The sequence below is a fragment of the Glycine soja genome, chromosome 14 (genome assembly GCF_004193775.1).
Source record: "Glycine soja cultivar W05 chromosome 14, ASM419377v2, whole genome shotgun sequence".
Classification (NCBI taxonomy): domain Eukaryota; kingdom Viridiplantae; phylum Streptophyta; class Magnoliopsida; order Fabales; family Fabaceae; genus Glycine; species Glycine soja.
The window spans coordinates 4821154-4831569 of NC_041015.1; the positions used below are offsets into that span (position 1 = coordinate 4821154).

The 10416-nt window shown below is 31.0% G+C and overlaps 1 protein-coding gene across 1 annotated transcript; it reads right to left on the minus strand.

The window, feature by feature from the left end:
- Positions 1-1489: 1489 nt before the first annotated feature.
- Positions 1490-6671, minus strand: LOC114383514 (phosphoinositide phospholipase C 6-like). The gene is made up of 9 exons (XM_028343197.1): positions 6146-6671; positions 4352-4548; positions 4092-4227; positions 3772-3999; positions 3454-3674; positions 3237-3354; positions 2670-2822; positions 2511-2597; positions 1490-2059 (listed from the first exon to the last, which is right to left on the minus strand). Exons 1-9 carry the CDS (start codon positions 6500-6502, stop codon positions 1766-1768), a joined length of 1791 nt encoding a protein of 596 aa, XP_028198998.1. The 5' UTR covers positions 6503-6671; the 3' UTR covers positions 1490-1765.
- Positions 6672-10416: the final 3745 nt, after the last annotated feature.

Genomic DNA, 10416 nt, shown 5'->3' on the forward strand with positions numbered 1-10416 from the left:
CCTGCTTTCTAATAATCTCTGGTCAAATTGAAGAAACAAGTGTTGTCTTCTAATTTCCCTGTATGATGTTTGTTAAAAGAATTACGAACTTGTTCGTGGTGTGTCCTTTGTAATTGGTCATCTTTGTTCCGTCCGAAACATTACATGAGAACACATGTAGCTCCCCTATCTTCTAGCTCTTACGGTCGTTATCTTAAAGATTTTAAGATAATGTCTGAAACAAACATTATCTTAAAGACTTTGACCTTGTCATCCATGTCCTTAATAATATAGATATCATTTTCTCATTAACTATGCTTCCATGAGAACACACGTCGCTCCCCTGTTTTGTTTGCTGATGTTAACAAATTATAGATTGTGTTAGACAAATTATATATTCAGATATGATCTTAAATTCTCATTAACTATGTTAACAAATTATAATTTCGATTTTGTTTAAAATACACTAAAATTATATTTTTCTAAAATATTTCTGAAAATAATTTATTAAGATACCCTTACTTACTTTTGAACAAGAGTATTTTAAGAAGTTATATTATCGATTTTCATAAATTATATAAGAAGTAACTTACTTAAATACTTCTAAAAATAAGTAGGCATGCATTAAGAAAATTAAAACCAAGTATCTGTTTTGATACGCATTCTTAACTTTCAGAATTTTGAAATCATGCCAAAAAAATGCAGAAGCTACTGACCAGATGCGGATCCATTCTTCCAAATCACAGATCTAAACATGCGTTAATTATACACATGCAGATCTATTTTTCAAAATTGCGTTTCCAAACATGCAGTCATTATAAATTTATACTGCAACGTGCAAGCCTACACGTAGATATGTGAATGTATGCGCTGTGTGCACGTAATTTAATAACTATTTTTTAAAAAAAGAAAAACATATTTTTGCCTATGTTAAACTCTTAATTTAATCCTATAACATCAGCCAAATAATAAAGGGTTTCAGTAGTTTACTTAAGGTCTTCGATTTAAAACTTGTTACTTCTATTGTACAGCAACAACAATAACAACAACAAAAATGGAAAACTTAATGGGTAAGAAATTTTTGGTTTTAAAAACTAAAGGAGGGGGAACCTTTACTTCCCCAGCTTTTTCCCTCATTAATTTCCAAAACAATAATGCCACTGGGAATGCATTTTATCTGTAAGGACCTATGCATCTACGAGAATATACGACAAAAGTTATCAGAGGACCGGCACAACACTGGACCTGGAGTATTCACTATCAAATATAAAAGGGCAAATCAAGGGTCTCCTTCAAAATAGTTGCAATGGTGAATGAATGAATGAATGGTTGAATAGTGATGCGACACCTCCACTAACATGGAGAGAGATTCACCATCCAGCATCTTCCTCACCATGTTACATATATATTTGAATATTTGTCAGTAGCAAGGTGGCATGTGCCACCTTTTGTGGCTGTTTTGACAAACATCTGCCAACTTATTTATTTATCAGCAATTTCATTGTAAGGGTATGACATCAAACTCCCATCTACATTATGCCTTTCTGGTCTCAGGTCTCGCATCAGTATACACCTTAAAATTAACAGCACTCAGGAATAAAAATTGATGTTGCTAATATGTTTGTGTTGTGTTGAAGGTGAAGATAAGTTAGATAAATAAACCTCTTAAGCCCATAATATAGTTAAAACAATCTTCTTGATGCCCCTAGTCACACTAGTCAAAAGGAAAACCACCTAGGAATATTATATCATGTTACATGCCTAAATAATGGCTAATCTTTGTAGTTCATTTGAACTGAAACCGCATTAAAAGCTTTACAGATTTTAATTGCTCGCCCTTCTGATCAAATAGAGGGACTGCACGGAAACCAGATCTTAACTCAGAGATTGGCAAACATGTTTGCCCACCAAAGTCATCCTTTTCATGCTTATCATATTCTCGAACTTCTATTCGGAGCAAAGCTAGTTCTGGAACAGTCAAGGGAAATTCAAACTCTTCGTCCCAGACGGGAAACCAGTTGTCTTGAATTACCTTGGTCTTCTTATTGGCTTTATCAGCTGGTACTCCAACAATGCAAACCTGATATATAAATTAATCAAATGCTAAGTATAATATATTATTGTATTTGTATCTCTCTCTTGTTTCCTGATGATAACTGCAATTACACAATTAGTTCTTCAGATTCAAGCCATTATCAACAACTAACTTCAAGGGATTTCCAACAATAATTTTTACACGATCTTGAAACTATGTAGTCTGCTCTCCAAGGTATATGCACATCCCATACAAATTGTGAAATGCAGATATAGGAGATGGTTATAAAAAGTTGAAGGGTTTGTAACATTCATACCAAGAAAAGTTCAGCACATAACTAGTTGGAGGTGTATCAATCATTATTCAAACATGAAGACTAGGCCACATTTTCAAGTTCAATTGTCAAAAACATCTCTTCACGAGATGTTCAACTATGTCAATCCACTGACGGATTACTGCCCCTGATCTGCAATATTAGTAAAAATATTGAACTCACCTTTGTGTAAAAGTCCGGTGGAGAGAAGGAATCAAAGTGCGTTTTGCTGAAATCTGAGCTCCACCCATTTCCCATATATACTTTCACCTATATGTTGATGGGGAGAAGTTTAAACGATGTCACCAAATCAATTGATTTCCTTTTCAAATAGTACCTTACCTTCAATGTTTTCTTCACTGGCAATGCTCTTTTAGGATCAAAAACCTCATTATGTGGACCTTTTTCTATTAGAAATGCAGGCTTTTTCACATAACCACACCCGCCATTTGCTCTAAACATGCCTTGCATGTACCAGAGTGATTTTCCATGCCCCTGATAAAGAAAAACACACACTGATGCACTAAACAAAAGAAAAATAACATCATACTAGTTACTAGCATATGCCTGTCAACAAAATACCTTAATAAGAAGAAATTCACAAAATCCATATAGCACTAGCAGTGATTGTTCTACTGGTAACACTAAAATAGTGTACAATAAAGAATTAAATATATGTGGGCACAACTTAAGAAATATTAATTCAATATGCATTAAGATTGCTCCACTACAGAAAATAGCCCGAAGATGTAACTATGCATGCTTCACTAGTTTCCTGATCATCCAAGTTTGCAACTGTATAATAAAATTTTAACATGGATCATGTGTGATAGAGTGCATCAGGACTATAAATATAGAACACTAGGATGAACCTTTTATTTGAAACAACCTTGGTCATAAGTCCCTCACCTGCATGTTAAATGCCACCATCTGAGCTCCATACATCCATCCTATATGTGGCCTGTAATTCGAGGAGGTAACACGTGTTCCCTTTGGATACACCCTGATAATATTCTTCTGTGTAAATCTGGAAGCATAAAATGCATCTATCTTATTTGAGAGGTTGTCAACTATAAAAGTGTTGAAAATATTTGCAGTTAGCACTACTATGTACTGAGTAGGATACCTAACAATATCTGATCCATAAGTAGCAGAAGCCTTTTCAAGTTCCTGTTCGCTCAAGCTCAAGCGCTTCACGCCCCCAACATTGTTCAAGTGGTGCTTTACATGACCCTTTGGCTTCCCAGCATGGATTGTAATCAAACGTTTGTACTCAGGTGCACTCTGTTGGTCTGATTTTTTATCACGAGCATTCAAGCCTTCCTCATCAAGATCACTTCCATTTAACTATCCAGTTGGGGGGGGGGGGGGGGGGGGGATGACATAAGCACACAGAGCTTATAAATGCAAATCGAATCAGACACAAATATGACTTTATGCTCACCTTCTCATCAACAGCCTCCAATTCAGGGATAACACATGGGGATAATGATCCTTCTTCAGTTGATTCCCTCTCACTGTCACTATCCTTGAATTGCTTGGATTCAAGATATTCTTTTGGTGGTTTGGTTGATATAAGAATTCGACCTTTCAACGATTCTGGTGTGGGGAATTCTGTCAGAGAATCTGCCTGAGGAAAATAGAGCATGTCTCCAAATACTTGAGCTATCATCTGCAAATAAGATTAAATTTGCATTCAATGCCTACAAAAATAGGGACTTGAAGTAGATTCTTTTTGTGTGTGTGGTAACAATGGAACATTACCTCTGCAACTTTAGCTTGAAGGAATGGTGTAAGGTGGTCCTCTAAAGTTATGATGACTGGGTAGTCAGATTTAACAAAAGCATACTCTTTTATGGACTTTAAACATTGGATAAGTGAGACAGGAGCAGTAAGTGTCCTGAAATATTTAAGAAAAAGGTTACAAAGCAAATGAGTTTTACAAATTGCACCATGAATATCTGAAAACTATAAAGCATCAAAATAGTCATCTAGCTCCACAAGATTGAACTCAAGATCAGCACCTTCCATGAACTACGTCGATATCATCTTTAGTTGAATTTGGCCATAAATCTAGTTCAATTACTCGCACACCTCGTTGCAAAGCCTTTATGATTGGCACATCACTGCAATCGCTGCTCAGCTGATTCCCAGTCAGGTAGGAATTGTGCCCTGTATATATGAAATAATGTGACAACGGAGCATTCATATCATGATGTACCTGGCATGACACATCATTCATATTGTCAAGAAGAAACACAAACATTCCTTAAAAAAATAACACCATAAACTAGATATTGTCCTCAACCTATATACTCATTTTTTCCAGTTTAATCTCCGATAATTGGCTTTAACAAATGAAGTGTATTGATGATTTAATTTTAGACACTCTTACACTAGTATAACTATTGATCATTATAAATCCAATGTCACTCACAAACTTTACATGTAACTGCAGAAGATAAATCCAAGTCAGTTTCACTCCTTATTCAAACTTTCCCCTTTTAGTTGGAGGTCGTGACTCACAATTCTGGCACATAAGAAAATATCACTACACATTACATACATTCAAAGAAAAGCTCTCAGGTCTCGATTGTTTGAACTTTTAAGTAAAAAAAAAATTCAGTTAAAAGATATCTTCAAAAATATTCTAAAGATCAAACATTTTTAAAAATTAATTTGTGTTTTCCTCAAAAAATTTATTTTCCAAAATTCATCTAATCTCATCCTTTATCTATTTGATATCTAACAACATCTGACAAGTGTTGTAAATAAGTTAGACTTCCCTATGTTGGCTCCATAATGTGATGTAACAGTTCATACCTTCAATTTCAATTTTTGTCACTTGAAAGGACTCAAAGTAATGGATAGGAAGCTAAATTCTATGTCCTTTATAAAGCTATTTATGACAGGTGCCATTTCTTGCCTGTTATATAAACTTTTCCATTTCTCCTTTTTATGCTTTCCTTTTTGTGCAGTAAAAAGAAGATAAAGAAACATAACATGTGGAAATTAAACAATAAAGCAAATTAGTACAACAGCGAATAATCCATCAAAACACACACACGCACAAATATCCTCGAGACAGCAACCACCCCTTTTTTAACGTATTCCCCAACGTTAATCCATTGAATACAGATCACGCAAATATGCTTTGTCTATGTTTTTTTTTTCTCCAGAAATTAATCATTTCAAAATATCATCAAAATTGATTTTACCATTTTCATATACATAGGGTGTGTTTGCGAACCAGAACGCAAGTGCTGAAAAAAAATATCCATCACATTGTTTTAGCTTTTATGTCTTGGAACAGTATTTTTTTTGTTGAATGTGAATTTCCAACGCTTGACCAAATACACACATAGTTGTCCAAAATCAAACATTGTTAACGTATTTAAATTTTGAGGACTAACTATCTATCAACTTTATTAGATTTTATTTGGTAAAATCTTCATGCATCTTTCACATGAGTCAATTCTGCTAGTAAAATCATTGTTTGCCACAAAACTCTATCTAGGACTCAAATTTGAAATCACCTTGCCGGAATAACCTTACACCAGTTAATTGATGCGCTTGGTGATATTGGTTTGTTATCTTAGTAAGACCTTCTCCGTAACAACGTTTACAAACACTAACAAGATGACAAAATGCTTATATAAGGTAACAAAAAAATCCTACATCCTAGTTTGGATTTTTTCCAACTTAGAAGTTAGAACCTTTATGACACGTAATATTTCATTGCATAAAATAATAGGTAGTGAACAAAAACGGTTTTTGTTTTTGTTGCACCTTTATCGGAGAAAGCAAAAGAAAGAGACCTGGGATTTGAGGGGATCGTTGAAATCGACGAGGAACAAGAAACGGAAGAACTCGTCGAGGCTGAGACCATTGTTGTTGTTGTCGGTGTGGTGGTCGCATTCGGCATTGGTGTCGTTTTGTTTGCGCGATTGAATGATGCTGTCGAGGATGCGGTTGGAATCCTCAGCGGAGCAGTCCGTTTCGCGCTGGTGATCGTGCAGGAAGCGGAGGAGCTGGTCGGCGGACATGGATGCGGCAGCGGCGTCGGAGAAGGCGGAGAAGGCCTCCTTGACGTCCGGCGGAGGGGCCTGCTCGGAGACGGCGAATTTTCTATTGAAGTACTTGAACATTTTGTAGCTGTAGGTGACGGTGCCCATTGTTGGACACGGAGAAAAGAAGAAGAAGAAGAAGAAGAAGAAGAAGGAGAAAGCGATGGGTATGAAATAAATGGTGAATGAAAACCTTTTGAATTTGGAGTTTGGGAGACAGAGAGAAACACCGTAAACATAAATGGAATGCGAGTTAAGCGGAACCCATTGTCGTTTACACTTTAGACTGACTAACACGTAAATTTTGCTTTTTCGTAAAAAAAATGTTCTATTTCCTCTTATTTTCCTAAATATATATTTTTGTTAACTTTATTTTTTTTTATAAATTTAAAATGATTAAAAGTGATATCAAGAGCCTTTATCAACATTTATAACAAATGAAATTGAGAATAAATGATTATGCATTGATATAAAAAAATTTAACATATTTATAATAAATTTGTTAGACTTTTAAAGGTATAATGTGATTAGATGATAATGTTACACTATTTTACCTTATAAGCTTATAGACATTAAATTCAATGAAATATATGTTTCAAATTAATTATAATTTTAACTATATTTCTCATAATTCATATTTTGTCTTTTTATAGCTAGATGTAAAAGTAATTAAACTATAAACAATTCAAATATGTTAATTTCAAGTTTTATTTGTCAATAAGTAGAGATGAAGCTTTTAATTAGGATTGTTTATATAAATGAATTAAACTTGAATAAATTATAATTTTACAAAGGATTTTAAGTGTTTAATTTGAGACTCTCATGTTTATCCTTTTAATCAGGAGTGTGTATTATTATTTGAAATATTAAAAATAGGAAACAGACGCAATCAAACAAATAAAATGGTTTAAAAAAAGATTTAAATGTAATTTTGGTCCTTTTATTTTATTTAATTGATAATTTTGATCCCTTTATTTTAAAATTAACACACTTGATTCTTTTATTTTAAAAAATTTATAATTTTGATTTTCCTATTTCAAAATAATTCTTATATAATAGGGAATTCATAATTTTTGTCTTCATATTTTTAAAAAACTACAATTTTGATTTAATATCTAATTTTACTTATATTTTATTTCTTATTTTGTTATTAATTAAATTATTTATTAGTGGTACTTTAAATGAATATGTTAAGTTTAAGGTTTAATTGGATCAAGACAAAAAAAATAGATAAAATTGAGAATTTGTTTAAAATTATAATTTTTTTAAAATAAAAAGATTAAATATCTTTATTTTAAAATAAAATTATTAAAATCATAAATTTTTTAAAATATCATGATTAAATGTCTCAATTTTAAAATAAAAAAATAAAAATTACAAAAATAAACAAAATAGAAAGGCTCAAATTATATTTAAATCAAAAATAAATTATAATCATTATTTGTATGTCTCTCTCGTACTAAAAATTTATAGTTGAAGAGGATCCACATGCCTTAATTACTGTTATCTTTAGTTTAATAAAATTTGAGAAGAGAGAAGTGACTAAGTAGGAAAGAAAAAGTACTTTGACGTAACTTGGTTAAGGAAAGTGAATGAAGTATGGAAGTGATGAACTCAAATAATAATGAGTATGTTTGTATAGTCATCTGCGGACCTCAAACATACTTTTAGAACTTCAAACTCAGTTTTGTATCATGGGTTTGTTTGAATTCCACTGAAGTGATATAGAGATATGTTTAAGAGTAAAATTTTATTCAAAAATTTAATTTTTGAGAAGTGTGATTTAAGATAATTTTGTAAATTCAATTTGCAAATTTAAGTTTGCAAACTTGAATCAAACATTCACTTAGATTCTCTTAAAATTATCTGTATAAGGCATCTGAGACAAATTTGGATTTAAATAAGGAACAAATATGTTACTTTAAATAAAAAGTACTTTTGATTTATATATTTGTAATAGAAATATGAAGTAAAAGTATTTTTTATATGTATTATCCAAACAAAATTTATTTTATCAGTATACTTTGGAATAAAAAATATTCAAAAATAAATTATATTATTGTAAATTTATTTTTATCGAACTTAAATTTACAACATACTTTTGGTTCAAATTTATGTTTGCAAATTTAAATATAAACATGCATAATATCTAGTGAGAAAAAAAGAAAGAGAGATAATAAAATGTGAGATCCATATATAAAAAAATTATAATTTTAATCTTATTATTTCTTCTCTACCTCATAAGATCAAAATATATTAAGAAGATTTTTTTTTCACTTTCTATCCAATCAAATAAGTAGAGAAAAAAAAAATTCAACTTTCCTTTCTCTTATATTTCTTTCCTACTTTTTAATCCCAACACCTTAAAAATCTATTCACTTTTTATTCATTCTCGCTTCTCTTGCTTCTTCCCACTCTATTTTTCTTTCCCCTACTTTTCTCTTTATCTGAAATAAGCACTAGTGAAGGTTGAACCATTGTTTCCGTTGGTTGTTTATATGACTTATTGGTTTGAACCATTGTTTCCATTGATTATTTATATGACTTTCTGGTTTTTTGCTTTTGCAGTATGCGCCTTGGGTGAGGGACAACAAGAGAGTGCCATGGATGAGTATACTTGATGACCTATTACAACCGGGTTGCATAATACCCGCGAGGATTTAGCTTTCTCTTATTATCTCTATTGATAAAAAGTGAAGTTTATATTCAAAATTACGACTTCTGAAGAAGGCTATTTTTTAATAAATAAAGAAGTGAAGTTAGAGATATGAAATGCTATTTTGTATTTTATTACTATTAAAAAAATATAAAAGTGAAGTTATTGATATTATAACTTTTTTTTAAAAAAACAAAGAAGTGAAATTGGAGATATGAAATACGATTTTTGTATTTTATTAATAAAAATGTAAAAGTGAAGTCATTGGAGTATTTCATTTTGATTAACTTCTTTTTATATTTTAAAAAGTAAGGTGGGAGAGAAGAGGAGTGTTTTATAAATATTAAAAATAACTGTATTAAATATATTTTTCATACCTATAATATATTTAATTTTTAGTTTACTATCTATATAATATTTTTTATTATTTTACTATTTGAAATTTTCAAATTTTTATTTTTTTATTTGTTATTAATCTAAGTTTATTAAGTAATGACGTAACACTACATTAACTTATTATATTATCACTTAACCGTGATACTTTGATAACTTACTAGGTCATTATTTCAATATTTTGGCATATTAACTCATTAGGTTCCAATTCAGATTTTATCCAGCTCAATGTTTTTTTTTTTTTTTTGTCAACATAATGAGCAATCAACTCCTCTCTTCAATTTTCATGGCATCACTGGCAGGCATACGTTTGTGACAATCTTTATACGAAAAAGGTTTACTTAAGTGCTTTATATTAGGTATCACTATCAGCTTTACAAGTTAGCTTCCTAATAAGCACATTCCCAAGGATTGGGAAGATGAGAAGACTATACCCAGTTGACCAGTTTTAAGGTCCAGCGGAATATTTACTCCACAAGATAAGAATGACTAGAATTAGAATATCAATATACGGTGTAAGGTTTTTCCCTTGATAAAATTTAATTCAAATACTTGCTGGATATTAATCTTGGTGCACGCATGCGTCTACTTTGTTTTCACTCTTCTTGTATCATTGTCTCAACGTCTGCAAATGACAGATGTTATATATATTCAGGTGTACTTGAATGATAATTCTGCCTGTTATAATTGTTTATTGGAAAATATAGTTTATAGACTATAATATATGTGTAAATGTTTTCCCATAATCTCAGTTATTGATTTTTTTGAAAATTATAAGATGCAAAATATTGTTACATTCGGCAAAGACTTTTATTTTTTTTATAATCTATGTTATATGTAAAATATATGTTCTAACATTTTTTAATGTGAATTTTAATTATGACATTTGAAAATAATTGATGTAGTTTTTAATTATATCATTAATAATTTTTAAATTATTAAGGTATTTATATATCATATTTATTTATTTTAT

Coding starts and splice junctions, on each gene's coding strand:
- LOC114383514 (XM_028343197.1), bottom strand. CDS start 6,502: ATGGGCACCGTCACCTACAGCTACAAAATGTTCAAGTACTTCAATAGA. Junction 4,000..4,091: donor TTCAAGCTAAAGTTGCAGAG/GTAATGTTCCAT, acceptor TCTTATTTGCAG/ATGATAGCTCAAGTATTTGG. Junction 2,823..3,236: donor TGGTGGCATTTAACATGCAG/GTGAGGGACTTA, acceptor TTTCTTTATCAG/GGGCATGGAAAATCACTCTG.